We start from the raw sequence: 16,832 nt of genomic DNA on the forward strand, positions 1-16,832 counted from the left end.
CCGAGCAAACAAACAATACAAAAGTAGGATGAACTAAACAGTATACCGTGATACTCCAGATGTTATGCTCCCATAACAACAACTAAGCCACTTTAGTTCTATTATACAACTACAGAAAACCAAATCAAAGTTTCAAAGTCTAAACTGACTCAGAGCAGATGAAAAGCGCTTTAATGCAACAAAACAAAAGAACAATGCTCAGCGTACATTTAAAGGAATAGTTGGACATTTTGGGAAATAAACATCGTCCCTTTTTGTTGCAGAATTAGACGAGAATATACTTATTTCTGACCATTTAATATACAACTACGGCCTGGCAGCCAGTTAGCTTAGCTTAGTACAAGGACTGAAAACAGCGGGCTAAACAGCTAGCCTGACTCTGTCCAATGCTAACAAAATCTGCCAACCCCCAAACTCTGAAGTTAACTTGTTAACAATTTATATCTCATTTGTTTAATCCATCCACAACTGTTCTGTCTCCAGTATTTGTGCTACGCTAAGCGGAGTCACACATCAACCCCCTCACCAACTGGGTGGTACCGGAAGAACCGCACCTCCGCCGAAGCGGTGCTATTTCCACTCCGAACACCCACGAAGAGCTATTTGAAACGGCGGTGTCTTGGGCGGCGATGGACATGCACTGCAGGGAGACATCAACACCTTTAGCCGTCATCTACGTCATGTGACTGACGTTGTGGTCGGTACCTTACGGGCTCGGTAAAGTGGTCGAGTTACACTTTGCCTCCCGAGAACTGCAGCCGAGTCGTTTGGGGCTAAATCAAACTTTCAAACAGAACTTCTCCGTCTGTTGAGCAGCTTCCAGGTGAACGAACGTGAACCAGGTCGCAGCTACTTGCATGCGAGACAACCATTTCATACATATCGCAGGTGTAGCCGGTTATGGAAGTGTGAACACCTTTGCTGGGAGCGCTGCGGCGAAGCTCTCCGTGCTGGAGGCCGGCAGATGGAGGCCAGATGAGGCTTTGAAGAGGAGATCATTATCCTGCACCGCACCCAAACACTGAGCCCGGCATGCCACCCAATGACATCAATCTTCCTCTGACAGGGAGATGACGGAGGTGTGTGTGTGTGTGTGTGTGTGCGTGTTGCGTGTGTGTGTGCGTGTTGCTATAGGTGAAGGACATGTGGAAAGATTGGAGCCAACGGTCCACGCCTGCACATGCTGAACTCAAGTGCCCGTTTAAAAACCTCCTGCTTGTGAACTCAGAAGTCGTAAAGTTTGACTTGCATCACATTTAAAGGAGTTTTTTGGGGGATAATGACAACATGAACCCTTTAAAAAAAAAAAGTAATTTGAGGCTGTTGACTTATTTTAGGAACAGATTGGCAATGAGGAAGAGAACGTACACGGCGGATTGTATTTTAAGTGATTTATCAGTCTTTATCTGTGATGTACAACAGTTTTGTAAAACTTGAAACACAAACAGAATGATTGAAATGTTCTTTTAAATAATTATAAAATGTAATATGTAAAATATGATCTTTAAATGTCACATTTCAGCGATTTGGATGGGTGGAAAAGTTGACCTTTCCACGCTCCAGTTACCACTTGGTTGGTCTGTTTTCTGCGTTTTATTCAGGTGGACGACGAACAAGAGAGCCATAATGCACGGAGGCTTTCTAACTGACTGTTATTACAGAAGTCTGTTATTGTACTTCATCATCAGTGGCTGTTTGGTGCTTCATTTCAGGTAATGTAACGCATGATGCATCACTGAGAGACTTATTAAAAAGAACGTATTAACTAAATTGGAGCTTCTTCACCTTTCCCCTCCCTCTCATTTATCTCTATGGATGACGTACTGAAGAAAACTCTTTCTGTCGCCTCTTTCCTGACTAAAACCCAGCCCATCCGTAGTGACTCATCCATCCTCGCTAAGAGACTCATGAGAGGAAACAGCAGTGTGTGTGTGTGTGTTGTTGGGAGGGTAATTAAGGTAATTAGCTCAGGATATCAACATCGTCGACCATCTCCAGGCGAGAGCGCGAGTCTATCAAAGGTTCGGATGAATAATGAAACACATAAAAGGCTTTTTTCTTCTCCCAGAGCGCCGGCTGCTTACGAAGCACATTCAGGTCACATTAAGACGCCGACCACCAAACCGAAGGTCTCGTCTCTTTGTGTGTTTTGCTCCATGCAGGATCTTCATGGGGAGAGACAGGAAGAGGCATTATCATAAGAAACGAGATCTCAAGACTGTTGATTGTTTTGACTTCTTCTTCATGTTGTTTTAGGTTGTTGTGATTTATTCTACGTAGAGGTTCCAAAAATCAGCACAAAGTCATAATTCTTCTGCAATATTTAGCAATTTCTTTGATGACACAACAATGTGTTGATGGTATGTTTCCTGTGGCCTTTGGCTGACAAACACGCGCGCTGCTGGTGGCCTTTCCCCCGTTACAGAAACTCATCAATCACACTTTCCTCCATTTTCATCACTCCCAATCAATCAGATCAACCACCAAACCTCCCCCTGACTCTCTCTCACACACACACACTCTCACACACACTCTCTCTCTCTCTTACACACTCTTACACGCACACACACACGTTTGTGTGTGTGTGCTCGGCAGTAATCAGGTTAAACCTCTCAGCGCTCCCCTTCAGCAGCGTCTGCTTCAATCCAATCGCCTTCCAGTAAACGCCTCACATGCGCTGGGTTGCCCGGTAACCCAGCCCCCCCCCCCCCCCCCATACAGACCTGCAGCTCTGCAGAGAAGAGGCGGCGGTCAGGAGAACGGCGGCTCCTGTTCAATCTGTATCTGACGCGAGTTAAACGGCAACAAGGTCTGAGGCAGAGCTGGGAACCGTGGAGGTCTGATATCAAAGAGCAGAAGGAGCTTTAATATTTCACACACTAGATTAACGTTGGGCGATAAGACTTAATATTGTGTGGGATTTATCGAGATATAAATGCTCCTTTCAATAAGGAATGGAAAGTTTAATAAACCACGAAACACCATGAATGAGCCAAAGATGTTGAGGATAATCTTCTGCACGTCAGATCACTGATTTTTAATTTTAATATTTAAAATCCACACAAAGCCGTAACGAACACGTAGAAGAAGCCAGAAATGTTACGTGTCCAAAAACCGGCATAACATCAAACATTGGATATAGTTCTAGTTGGGCCATAATCCCTATATTATCATTTATTTTGCTGAATTTAGTTTCCCAATGTTCACATCAATTTATGCACGCAAATTGTAATATTTTTGGTTGTTTCTGTAATGCATTGGTTTGCATATATCTACCATCATGATATATTTTGGTATCGAGCTGAAAAAGTCGATTATTTAACTGATATTTGATTGCAATATGATTTGCGATATTCGAGGGAATGATAACTTCTCCACCTCATTAACCTCATTGAAAAAGATATTATTTGATGATGGCGTGCTTCTTTTGAGCACCGAACACAGGATGATGTGTGAGGCCAGGATTCTGACAAACACTGCACAGCTTGGGATTTGAAAACTGCAGAACGCCACGTTGTGATTTCGACAACATTTGGATTAAATGTGCAGCTGGTATTAGAGAAATACTCACGATACACACACATCACCCAGTCTCACGTTCAGCACGACACAGGACACACCCCATCGTGGTGAAAAGGATCTTGTGGGGCAGAGTGTGTGTGTGTGTGTGTGTGTGTGTGTGTGTGTGTGTGTGTGTGTGTGTGCGTGTGAGAGACGTCACACACATGTATGAGATATTAACACAATATACTGCAGTCCGGCCTCGCTGGATGACTCTCACTGAGACGACACAGGAGGCCGAGCCATTACTTCAGCTGCAGTTCCTCTGAAAAGCAGCTCTGACTGAGACGTATTAACCCGAAACACCCAAATTCTCACTTGAACAAACTCTGATTGTTCGCTCACAGTCACGTGTCTGGTCTTCAGTCTCTGGTCAGACTGAACACAGAAGCAGAACCATGATTTCCTGCAAGATGCATCACAACAAAGCAGCCAAAGTGGAAGAGAGCACTCGCGAAAAGACAGTTTTTGACGAATACGTCAAAAGAAGTGAGGGACTTACTCATGGTGGGGGTCCAGGGGTGGGGGGCAGGTAGAGGCCCAGGTAGGGCGGGGCTTTGGACAGGTGAGGGTATTCTCCACTGGGTCTTTCCTCGAGGTACTCATGACCTGCGGAGGAAACCAAAAATACAATATTAAAATCAAATATTGGCAAAATCTAGCTTCTAAAATGTTTAAAAGCTGCTTTTTTATCATCGTAAACCAAATATTTATGGGTTTCAGACAAAACAAGATATTTTAAGTCATCATCTTGGGCTTTGGGGAACTGTGACGGACATTTTAAAGACAAACGATGAATTTTAAAAACACTTATTGATGAAGAAATCCCTCCATATTGCTTCCAAAGTACACAGATGCATTCAGATGTCACTGAAATGGACAAATAGTTTCTCAAATAACTGATTGAGGATGTGGGCCTGACATTAACATTTACACTGGGGGGGAAATGGCAGGGCACCGGGCGGGTGAATGAACAGCCTTGGTGTGTGTGTGTGTGTGTGTGTGTGTGTGTGGGAATCCACCCATCCAAATCACCCGGGTCTTTGGACTAAATGACAGTAATCGGAGGATACTATGCAGTCATAATGGGTAGTTTGATCGCTCTGCAGATGCTTGCTGGACGAGGATGAGCAGGGAGGGGCGGGCAGGAAGTAGGAGTGTGTGGGGGGGGGGGGGGGTGAGGGGGGGATGATGTTGCCATGAGCACGACTACTGCAGATGTTGGTGGATCCAACATCCTACAGGGCTGCGACTGAAAAACCAGCACAGGTCAGCAGAATGCTTCAGCGGCAGAGGAAGTGACAAATAAGCAGCTGAGCAGCGATTCATCCATCCGACAGGTGGGAGGGGGGGGGAGAGAGAGAGAGAGAGAGACAGAGACAGAGAGACAGAGAGAGAGAGAGAAAGAGAGCCAGAGACCGAGAGAGAGATGATTCTGCCTCGTGGGCTTTGTTGTCTCCATTATTGACACCGACATTGAATTTTATGATCGAGGTTTAGAGGGTTGAAACTATTTAGCAGAGTTAAAGAGCAGCTGTGGTCCAGAGGTTTGTAACAGAAGAAGAGCATCTGGCTGCTGTGTCTCTTTATCATCATTTGTAGAATAACATGTGAATTATTTACTCCATAAAATGACAGAAAATAGAGACAAAAATGTCATTTAATTCCCCAGAACTACTGGTGACGTCTTCAAATCATTGTTCGACCAACCGTCCAAAACCAAAAGATATTAAATTAAGAGAACAAACACAAAACAAATCCTCATAGACGACTCTTAGACCGCCATGGTAGAGACCTGTCAATCACAGTAAGCCCCGCCCTAAAGCATCCCCTGCTTTATGGTCTGTGTGACTCTATATTTAAAATATTCAAGTCATAACTCAGGGAAAACGAGTGAAATAGATGAACAAAGTGCTATGAATCTGTCAAACCACAATGCCACTCGAAATAAAAAGAAGAATAAAACAAACCCTCTTTTGTTCTGTGTCGTAACACTCGGCAGCTGTGTGACCGCGGTGATGGTTAAAGAGTAACCGTGTAAACCTCAGAACACGACAACAGTCCAAACTGAGTCATTTATCCCACAGCGGCCTTCGTAAACCCACACGAGACAAGAGAATAGTTCGCCAATGCAGTTCTCTACACCTCACACACACACACACACGGTGGTGTGTGTTGCTGCTCTGAAGCCGGGCATTGAAAGAGAGCCTGCAGGGATCAGTGGCCAATAAAGACTGGCAGCAGCAGCAGCTCTGTGCCAAGGCCTGGACGGCAGTGAGGGAATGCAGAAACCCTCTGTGTGTGTGTATGTGTGTGTGTGTGTGTGTGTGTGTGTGTGTGTGTCTACATCTGGTATGTGGGTGGGCTGCCTGCCTTTTGAAGGGAGTCAAATTCCGCTGCTCTTTACTGGAAGACTTCATCTGACCTGTAAATTCAGGGAAGCTGCAGGTTTCACGAAGCTACATTTGAGACTTTTGCAGCCTTTTTATTTTGACGCGCCCAGATCGAGAAAACAAACTATTTATATGATTTTACTTGCAGTTAATCACCGTGTGTGTTCTCACCAGGTGGCAACCTCCAATCCTGCCGAGTGAAGCCGATGCTTCACGTCTTAACGCTGCATTCTCTCTCGTGTCCACCAGGGGGCGACTCCTCTGGTTGTATAGAAGTCTATAGAAAATGACTCTACTTCTCTCTTGATTTATTCCCTCAGTAAACATTGTAAACATGAGTTTATGTCTCAATCTCTAGTTTCAAGTCTTCTTCAATACAGCATGATGTTCATTTAGTACATTATGGTCCATTTAGAGTCACACAGACCATAAAGCAGAGGATGCTTTAGGGCGGGCCTACACAGTGATTGACAGGTCTCTACATCACTCCTCAGTCCAGATATGGTCACTTCTGTTTATTTTAAAAACACCTAGCAGCACCTCTAACTCACAACCTGTTGCTTTGCCACAGTTTCTGCCCAGATTAAACAATTCAGATGTTAATCAGTCAACCTTTAGGTGCTGCGTTAGCTGTTTCCAGTCTTCCTGTTTCTGGTACTGATTCTAATCTGCGTCCTAAATAGTGACGCTAAAGTCTTAAAGAGACATTTTCTCTCTTTTTCGGGGGCTGCAGGCCTCAGAGGACTCACATTTAAGGTACAAAATGGTGAAAACAGATAAAAGCTTATAAAGCTGCGAGAGACAAGAGAGAAAACCCAGTTAAGTCTCTTTTGTTGCTGTTACAGACATTCAGTCAGACAAAACCTGCACCAGCCTCACAAATAAACTGTCTTTTCAACACCAACACACACACACACACACTCACTCAATTGTTTCTGGAGAGGCTCTGTAACGGAGATAGAAAGGGAGCAGAAGAAGGAGATGAACTCATTTGTGGTTGTTGACCCCGACGACTGCGGGGCTTTTTCCATTTCCTCTCCGTCACTGCGCCTCGGATCCAACAGCAGCTCACAAGTCAGCGCCGGGGAACCGCCAGACATTTTATATTCTTTCTTTGCATTAATACATAGAAGCAGCCATGTGCACATATCCAATACTGCATTTACTGTACGCAAGGGGCAGGAGAGCAAGAACAGGATTTAAAGCTCAATAAGTGAGTAAAAACGATGGTTAGTTGCAGCTGTAGACACACGATATGTCAGTGAATGCATCCCGTGATGTCTAAATGCTGCATTACAGACCGACAGTGACAAAAAACGACATCATGTGAAGAAATAACTCTTATTAGGAGGGTGCAGCTGTGCCTCACATTCACCGGGTCTCTAAAAGAAGGCCACGCAGTGAATAGAAGGCCAGCGGGAGGTTGAGTGTTTCAAAGGGCAAGTGTTCACCACGGCGTGGCATGAAGTCCCGTCACATCTTTAACCTTAAAAACGCTGCAGCGCTGAGCTTTTATCTCGCTGGTACATAAGTGAGGTCACTTCATGCCACCAACTCTTGGAGAGCAAAGACCTGGAAACAAATCAGATTTCACGATATTTGCTTCTACAAAATCTGCACGGAAACAATAAACGTTTGCATTGTAAATGTACATTATGGTTTTTGGGTGTTCCAGAGATGCTTCAAAATCCAATTAATTTAGCTGTCGTCAAATAGTCTGACCATGACACATCCTGACATGCTGCTCATTTCATCAACACCAGAAAAAACAACCGTAACTCAGACTTTAGAACATTTAGAATAAGAAATGTGATCAATGATATGAGGGACGGGAGCCTGCAGGAGATAAAAAACAACCTGATTTGTATTGATAAAACTTGATTTCATTCCAGTTTTTTGGTTGTTTTGATGGATACTGGAGGTGAAATATCATCCTCCACTTAATCCAACACTCTAGTCCTGCAGGTGGATTACATATATCAATGTTTAGTGTCTTTAAAACTACATTTCAGCCACAGTGGTACATGCTAAATACCACATACTACTACACACGCCTTGTGTTTTCAAACTATAAAGCCCCAGACTGCGTTAAGCCGCATTATCCTGAAGCGGGACAGGAAGGATTGAAAGACACACCATTGTGAAGTCTGCAAGATTAAAATATACGATTTCCTTCCATCATTTTCAAAATAAAATCGCAATTTTCCTTAGGGAGGCCTATATTCATATAATAAAGTGACTTACTTGGATGTTTTTTTCCCACAACAGTCCATTGGTGTAATGGCTATTTAGAAATGGTCAGACCTGCACTGTTTTTAAGCCTTAAGACACTCTAATCAGGGCATTGCAGCTGTATTGTGTAGATGAGCTCTACATGCTGTTTCACATATATTTACAAAGTATTTTTGTACTCTTTCATAAATATGTTTTCACTTCGTACACTGATAAAATAATATGGTGGTTACATTCATTCTATGGCTTTTATACATCACTTTTATACCTAAAACTTGTTTTTCAACGCTTTTATTTTGAAATGAGTTAGCCTTATATCCGGTTTTTCTTTCAGATCTGTACAATTTAACGCACCTTGCTCCAAAAGGTAACTCTCACGTGAGGAAGGAAATAACATACAGAGCTCAACTTTCCGAAACACGAACACTGAACCAACCGGCAACCACGCGACCTTGTTTACATCTACATATTTTCGGGTTTTACAAACAAACTCGAGCTCCTCGGTTCATTTTAACGCAACAAATTCAGCCGCAGCGGCTCCGGAGCTCCTCAAAGTGAGTGACAGGCGGTGGCAGCCAATCGGGAGCCTCGGAGCTCGTGGCTACAGCCAATGGGAGGCCGTGATTGGTGCTCGGGCCGCATTGACGCCGTTGCGGGAGGCTACCTCGGGGGTTTCGGCCATGTTAAGTTGTAAACATTCAGGCGAAACATAACCGGAACTAACGCGACTTCACATTCAAAATAAAAGACTGGAGAGGCACTTTAGACATTCATACAAGCGAGACAATTGTTAAAAATAAAATCACGAGTTTTACTGTATATATTAAGGCATCAGCGTTAACATGTCTATTTAAATATTCTAAAGCTTACATTTTAAAAGAGGGTTATTTTAATTATTTTATTTTTTAAATTATGTTTTAAGATCATATCTCTTTCCTTCCCTCTACTTTGAGCTGAAAATATTTGCATGTGAAATACTAATTCAAAAAATTACCATAATTCTAACACTTTTGCTGCCAATAATACTGGTACAACTACCAATATTAATGATAATAAGAAGAGGGAAGAAAACAAAAGTAAAGGCCATGAATAGAGCATATTTTTGAGGATGAATTTATTTACATTTGTTGTAAATATAAAAGTATATTGCATGCTTTACACCCGCGATTCTAAGTTATATTCAGCCCCAAAACCTTCACTAGTTTGCTTGTAAACAGAAACTTTTATTTTGTAGGACGATACCGGAAGCGTTCTTGTTGTACTCTGCTAGCTTAGCAGCGGTGGGTTTGGCTAGGTAGGCCTCGGTGAATACAAATAAGAACAAAGTTTACAATAATAAAAACACCGCGTATCGTCTTTTCGCAAACGTGAAACAACGCGAATAATAAAAAAATAAAAAAGACGCACAAGAAAGTCCCCCCCCGCAAAAAACCCAGCGGGACGCCACGTTCCGTTTCACTTTGCTGCCGATAAACGAGGAGCTACCGTCATTCAGCTGCACCGCAGTAAACGCTACCGTTCCCTCTGACAGATGCATTTAAAAATATTATCCAACAACAACCCGGAGACTCACCTTTGCCCTCGACTCGAACGGGTCCGCTGTCTGCTCGATCACATCGCTGCAGGTAGTTCCCCGGATAAAGTGGAGCACGAAACGTCCATGGTCCCGTACCAGGAAGTCCAGAGCACTTCTCAAACTCTCTCCGTGTGTGTGTACGTGTGTGTGTGTGTGTGTCTGAGGGAGGGAGAAGCCAGGTAGCAATGCATGCGCCGCCCGCCGGGCTGATCTGACCTCACCGGGTGGATGATGATGATGCTGCAGCTCAGTCCAGCCTGCGACATTCCTCACACACCCGACACACTGTTCTGTATTATGATGTTTTTTTTGGCCAACAATAAATAAGAAAAGTAGATCCTGATAAATAGCTTTAAGCAGACAATACTCTTGATATAAAAGTATACAAATACAGAAAAAGTACTCAGTTTGCTTTTATCTCAGAGTCATACATCATATCACTGGATTATAATGACATCACTTTAATACTGCTGTTCGTAAATGTGTGGTTTTATTTGAATATATCTATTCGTTTGTGAAATTTGATTTTACTTATTTTTATTTATACTTTATTTAACCAGAAAGTATCTTAATATAGGTAGGAAGATACAAGTAAATAAAAGTACTGATTTACTTTTATACCCCTGGTGAGCAATAAAGGTATTATTATACTAATACATCATAATGTATTTGTTGATTATATACACATATAAATACTTGTAATAGTACTTGAGTTAATGTACTAAATATGGTAAAACACATCATTTCCAGCAATCAAATTGTTCAATTTGACTTTTAAACAAAATAATCCAATTCAAGCATCATGTCAAAATGGATTTACGAAATTATACCGTGAAATCCACACAAAACAAACTAATAAATGAATCATTAGAGACGTAAACAAGCTGTCAGAACACGGCTGAAAGGGGAGAAGTTGCTTATTAACTCACTTAACTCACTATGATACCAATTAAAGTCATGAAAAGTCACGTCTGAGGCCGGAAAGTTATGAATATATTCTCCAGTCTTCCGTGATTAAAATATATAAATAAGGCAGCAGACATGTGTGAACATGAGGAAGAGTGGGAGTGAACGGGAGGAAGAGTGGGAGTGAACATGAGGAACAGTGGGAGTGAACGGGAGGAACAGTGGGAGTGAATGGGAGGAAGAGTGGGAGTGAACGGGAGGAACAGTGGGAGTGAACGGGAGGAACAGTGGGAGTGAACATGAGGAACAGTGGGAGTGAACATGAGGAACAGTGGGAGTGAACATGAGGAACAGTGGGAGTGAACATGAGGAACAGTGGGAGTGAACATGAGGAACAGTGGGAGTGAACGGGAGGAACAGTGGGAGTGAACATGAGGAACAGTGGGAGTGAACATGAGGAACAGTGGGAGTGAACGGGAGGAACAGTGGGAGTGAACGGGAGGAAGAGTGGGAGTGAACATGAGGAACAGTGGGAGTGAACATGAGGAACAGTGGGAGTGAACATGAGGAACAGTGGGAGTGAACATGAGGAACAGTGGGAGTGAACACGAGGAACAGTGGGAGTGAACATGAGGAACAGTGGGAGTGAACATGAGGAACAGTGGGAGTGAACGGGAGGAACAGTGGGAGTGAACGGGAGGAAGAGTGGGAGTGAACATGAGGAACAGTGGGAGTGAACATGAGGAACAGTGGGAGTGAACATGAGGAACAGTGGGAGTGAACATGAGGAACAGTGGGAGTGAACATGAGGAACAGTGGGAGTAAATGGGAGGAAGAGTGGGAGTGAACATGAGGAACAGTGGGAGTGAACACGAGGAACAGTGGGAGTGAACGGGAGGAAGAGTGGGAGTGAACATGAGGAACAGTGGGAGTGAACATGAGGAACAGTGGGAGTGAACATGAGGAACAGTGGGAGTGAACGGGAGGAAGAGTGGGAGTGAACGGGAGGAAGAGTGGGAGTGAACATGAGGAACAGTGGGAGTGAACATGAGGAACAGTGGGAGTGAACACGAGGAACAGTGGGAGTGAACGGGAGGAACAGTGGGAGTGAACGGGAGGAAGAGTGGGAGTGAACGGGAGGAACAGTGGGAGTGAACATGAGGAACAGTGGGAGTGAACACGAGGAACAGTGGGAGTGAACGGGAGGAACAGTGGGAGTGAACGGGAGGAACAGTGGGAGTGAACATGAGGAACAGTGGGAGTAAATGGGAGGAAGAGTGGGAGTGAACATGAGGAACAGTGGGAGTGAACATGAGGAACAGTGGGAGTAAATGGGAGGAAGAGTGGGAGTGAACATGAGGAACAGTGGGAGTGAACACGAGGAACAGTGGGAGTGAACGGGAGGAAGAGTGGGAGTGAACATGAGGAACAGTGGGAGTGAACATGAGGAACAGTGGGAGTGAACATGAGGAACAGTGGGAGTGAACGGGAGGAAGAGTGGGAGTGAACGGGAGGAAGAGTGGGAGTGAACATGAGGAACAGTGGGAGTGAACATGAGGAACAGTGGGAGTGAACACGAGGAACAGTGGGAGTGAACGGGAGGAACAGTGGGAGTGAACGGGAGGAAGAGTGGGAGTGAACGGGAGGAACAGTGGGAGTGAACATGAGGAACAGTGGGAGTGAACACGAGGAACAGTGGGAGTGAACGGGAGGAACAGTGGGAGTGAACGGGAGGAAGAGTGGGAGTGAACGGGAGGAAAGGCAGGACGACCACCAGCTGCAGATTTCTGTTAAAAGTTCAGAAAAAGTCTACAATATGAATTTCCATAACCTGCATGTTTACTGCATAAAGGGGAAGGTGTAGGAAAGGAAATAAGGAAAGGAGAGGTGCTATGATCACGACTGGGCTTTTGTTTGCATTTGATTTTCTCTTTAAAAAAAACGTAAACCTTATAAATTAGTTTTTTTAGACGTGACAGGAAAAGACCGTAAACAAGAGGCAGAAAACTTGATTTCATGCAACTTAAACACAAATCAAAAGTTCTGAAAAAGTCTTGACTTTCCATAACCTGCATGTTTTCTTGCATGAAAGAGAAGGTGAAAGGAAAGGAAAGAGGAGTTGGGATTGAAGACTTCCGTAATAAAAGGTCGTGAGGAGTCTTGGATCTGCCTCTGAGCTCTCCCCTCCAGCACGGAGCTGCAGAGCGCCGTGTTTGACTGAGCTCAGCTCAGCGGAGCCGGGCTCAGTCTGCCGTGTTGTGTTTCACTTCTGTTCCAGCGGCCCTGGAGGAGCCTTGAACACACAGCCAGAGTGCATCATGAGGGCCGGGTGTAGGGCTGCACTGTTTACGTTGGAGAGCATACTGTTTATAGAGCGGAGCCGTGGAAGCCCCCCTGGCAGACCACTTTATTGACTGCAGAGCGCTCACTGGCTGGCTGGGACTGAACCTGATGCCTTCAAAATGCACCAGCGGCAGATAGAAGAGGACGGGGTCAGCTGAACGTGGAGCCTTTGTGCTTTAATGCAGCTCTTGTTCTATCGAAGGCACTTTAAAGTGTCCCGTGGAGTTTCCTTGTCAACAAAAGTCGTGAATTCAGTGACTACATTGCACCAAATATTGCACTATTACATAGCTCATGTAAACATCACATTCTGTTTTGATATTCTGAATCAGGCTTTATTCCAAATGGAGCATTGAAGATGAAATGAAGATATTATGCTCTGGTAGAGACCTGTCAATCACCGTGTAGCCCCGCCCTAAAGCATCCCCTGCTTTATGGTCTGTGTGACTCTAAATGGACCATAATGTACTAAATGAACATCATGCTGTATTGAAGAAGACTTGAAACTAGAGATTGAGACATAAACTCATGTTCACAATGTTTACTGAGGTAATAAATCAAGAGAGAAGTAGAGTCATTTTCTCATAGACTTCTATACAACCAGAGGAGTCGCCCCCTGGTGGTCACTAGAGAGAATGCAGCTTTAACACATGAAGCAGCGATGCCCAAAAGAAAAGCCCACAGTTCTGCTCGGAAGGAGAAACACACCTACGTTTAAACATTATGAAGACTTTGATATCAACAGCTTTCTCTGGACGTGCACAAATATCACAACGCCGACCTTTTGAAGAAGCTGGTTGAAGGAATGAAAGAGGGAGGCTGTGTTCACACGGTGTAAAAACGTTGAAAACCCAGAGAAAGCACCGCGTCACGTAAACAGGAACATTAGTGGAACGTTCATTTTCATTACCCACGTAAACAGCTTATTAGGAATATTGTCTTTTTTCGGAATAAGGGCAACAAACCGGATTATTTGGTGCAAGTAAACGTAGTAACTCACCGAAATGCATCCTGAATCCTTGAGGCCGGACACGTATAAAAGATTTGCAAAGCTGATTTTTAAAAAACACTTTGAACCACATCTTCTTCTTCCTTCCTTTTCTTCTTCTTCCTTCCGACGGCGTTTCTTTGCGCGTGACCGCCGCCTACTGTCGATGAGCAGAATAGCAGAAAATGGCAGTATTTTGTCTCACTTTGTCCGAATGCTCGATACAAACTCACTCAGCAGAATTGTATTCTTGTATCTATGAAGTATTCATGTACTGCATGTATTCTGTGGCAGTTTTAAGCAAGTTTCCCTCTGGATGCAAACACAGCTACTGCGAACAAATGATGCGTTTCTGGCCCGAAAACCCCTCAAAGATTCAAAATCTTTGTTGTGTAGAAATACAGAGAACAAAGGGCGACGAATGGACCTCTGAAACAAGCGGATACATTGAAGTAAGTTGGGCTTTGCAACAAAGGTGCATTCTCTAACGACTGAGTATCGACTCTCTCCGACAGCGTCAGACTCAACGAGTCGCCGATTGATTCCTTCATTTGCTGCGCGTTGCGTTGGCTTATTGAACGTGTCCGTCAGCTGTCGAGGACTCACGTTCCCGCGAATTAGAAGGTAAATCTGAGGAACAGCTAGCGACCAATTTGAATTTAAGTCAATAGGCCTCGGCGTGTTTACCGCTCAGCGGCATCACATCCTGCAGCCAATCAGGTGACGGTGATGTAATGCGCTTTATAGTCCAGTGCTGGGCACCACTTACCTCGTTAGAGCCGCGCGTTACGGCCCATTTTGTCAGCCTAATGTGTCACGTGACCGTGTTAAGGGGGCAATGAGAGGGGACACGACTCGTGGCTTCGCCCCGCTGCGAGTGTTGATTTCACGGTCTATTAAGCCGGTGATTGCGGCGCCGCCGTCTGCAGAAAATTCTACATCAGTTCCACCTACAAGTGCTCAGAGCTGCTGCTCGCTGTGGTGGCATTTAGAGGAAACACACAAAGAGGAAGGTGATGAGGAAGTGCGTTACAAGTCAGCCATGACGAAGGCCACTTTACTGACGATGTAGTGGATAGAGGGGTGTGTGAACAAGGCTCGAAAGTTTCATGAAGTGGTTGACATACTTTCTGGTTAATGTCACCTGTGTGGTAGGTGTAAAAGAAGCACTATGCGGAGGTATGCAGTTGCTATAATGATTGCCAAATGTTCATCAGCACAAGTGTTTCCACATCTGTCCGCGATAAGGACGCCTTTTTATGTGCAAGTACACTCAGATTTAATATCATAGAGAAGAAGAAATTATGCGTGTGTGATAATGTCAGCACTTGTGCAACATGGGAGGGTTTGTGCAGAGTTTGCAGTTCTTGGCCGTCGAGGAAATCAGTGGGGCCCGTTCCCACATGCTGCTGTTGTTTGGTGGTAGGCTAAAGCACAGCCTTACGCTTTCAATGTCTTCATGCACTCGGAACACGAGGTACACATTTTCAAAGAGGTTCGATTTGCACCCGGGTGAGAACAGCCACAGGTATCTGTCCCTGGCAGCAGGTATCTGTCCCTGGCAGCAGGTATCTGTCCCTGGCAGCAGGTATCTGTCCCTGGTAGCAGGTATCTGTCCCTGGTAGCAGGTATCTGTCCCTGGCAGCAGGTATCTGTCCCTGGTAGCAGGTATCTGTCCCTGGCAGCAGGTATCTGTCCCTGGCAGCAGGTATCTGTCCCCTCCCAGTCACACTCATCAAACGCCTGATATGAAAGAAGTTGCATGAAAGAAAGAATAAACTGCAGGTGCAACAGGAAGTGACTGAACTGTCCCGGTGCACCGGAATGAAATGTCACTTTGAAAGTCTAAAGGGCGTTGGCATGAGCACAGAACACACACACACACACACACACACACACACACACACACACACACACACACACACACACACACACACACACACACACACACACACACACACACACACACACACACACACACACACACACACACACACACAAAAGACTGATCTGAGATCCGGCACGCCCGGACATCAATGTGGAATAACAGGCCTAATGAAGGGCGAGCTGTACAGCTGATCTCATCAAAGAGTTTGCTTTTAAACAACAACACAAACAGAGAGGCATCGTCCTCTTTCACACAGAACATCAGCAGAGCATCTGCTCCAGCGTGGCTTCTGGTCCGAACCTTCTCCTCCGTCAGCACCAGATGGCAGCATCGCATCGAGTAACCGTGGCAGCGCTGAGCCGCTCGCATTGAGTCCATTCGGTTCCTGTTTCTGCAGTTCTCCTCCGCGTACCGCCAACAAGCTCAAGCAGCACATAAGCAAAACAAGCCGGTGAATATTTGGTGCAACAAAGAGGAATGAGTCACTTCAGTTTTTCAAAGGAACGCAGCAGAAATGTAAAGGACCCCGATGTTGTTGTGACCCTTGACCCCTCTCTGAGGTGACTCCATCAGGGCCGATCTGGAGCTTCATCAGTTCATCTTCATCAGCTCAAATCAAACGCTTCCTCTCGTCCTCCCTCTCCGTCCCGCTCCCACAGCGCGGAGCCGCCCGCCGACTTCCTCGCGGGAACGAGGCTTCCACGTGTCCGTCGGGAATGTGACGGATTTCAGACCGTTTGTACTCAAGCCCCTGCGGCTCGTCTTGTTTCTACCTCTCGTGAAGGCGTGAAGCCGTGTGGTTTGGTGATTTAAGAGCTTCCTGTATCTTCAAAAAAACCATTGACAGGGTATCAAACAGGCTGCTGATCAACTGCATGATGCATTCATCTGCTCATCACCATTCTTCTCTATTTTCATCTGCAAACAGTGCCTTTGTGTGCGGTC

The 16,832-nt window shown here is 44.9% G+C and overlaps 1 protein-coding gene across 1 annotated transcript in view; it reads right to left on the reverse strand.

Moving 5' to 3' along the window:
• Positions 1 to 9,894, reverse strand: part of usp6nl (USP6 N-terminal like) — a 69,449-nt gene extending 59,555 nt beyond the window's left edge. The window contains exons 1-2 of the mRNA XM_079294151.1: positions 9,760 to 9,894; positions 4,064 to 4,170 (exon numbers count right to left, since the gene is read on the reverse strand). Of these exons, the coding sequence (XP_079150277.1) occupies positions 4,064 to 4,067 (4 nt within the window). The 5' untranslated portion in view covers positions 4,068 to 4,170; positions 9,760 to 9,894. The remainder of the gene's footprint in view (positions 1 to 4,063; positions 4,171 to 9,759) is intronic.
• Between the last annotated feature and the right edge of the window lie 6,938 nt (positions 9,895 to 16,832).

Source organism: Melanostigma gelatinosum (assembly GCF_949748355.1).
Source record: "Melanostigma gelatinosum genome assembly, chromosome: 22".
NCBI classification, from domain to species: domain Eukaryota; kingdom Metazoa; phylum Chordata; class Actinopteri; order Perciformes; family Zoarcidae; genus Melanostigma; species Melanostigma gelatinosum.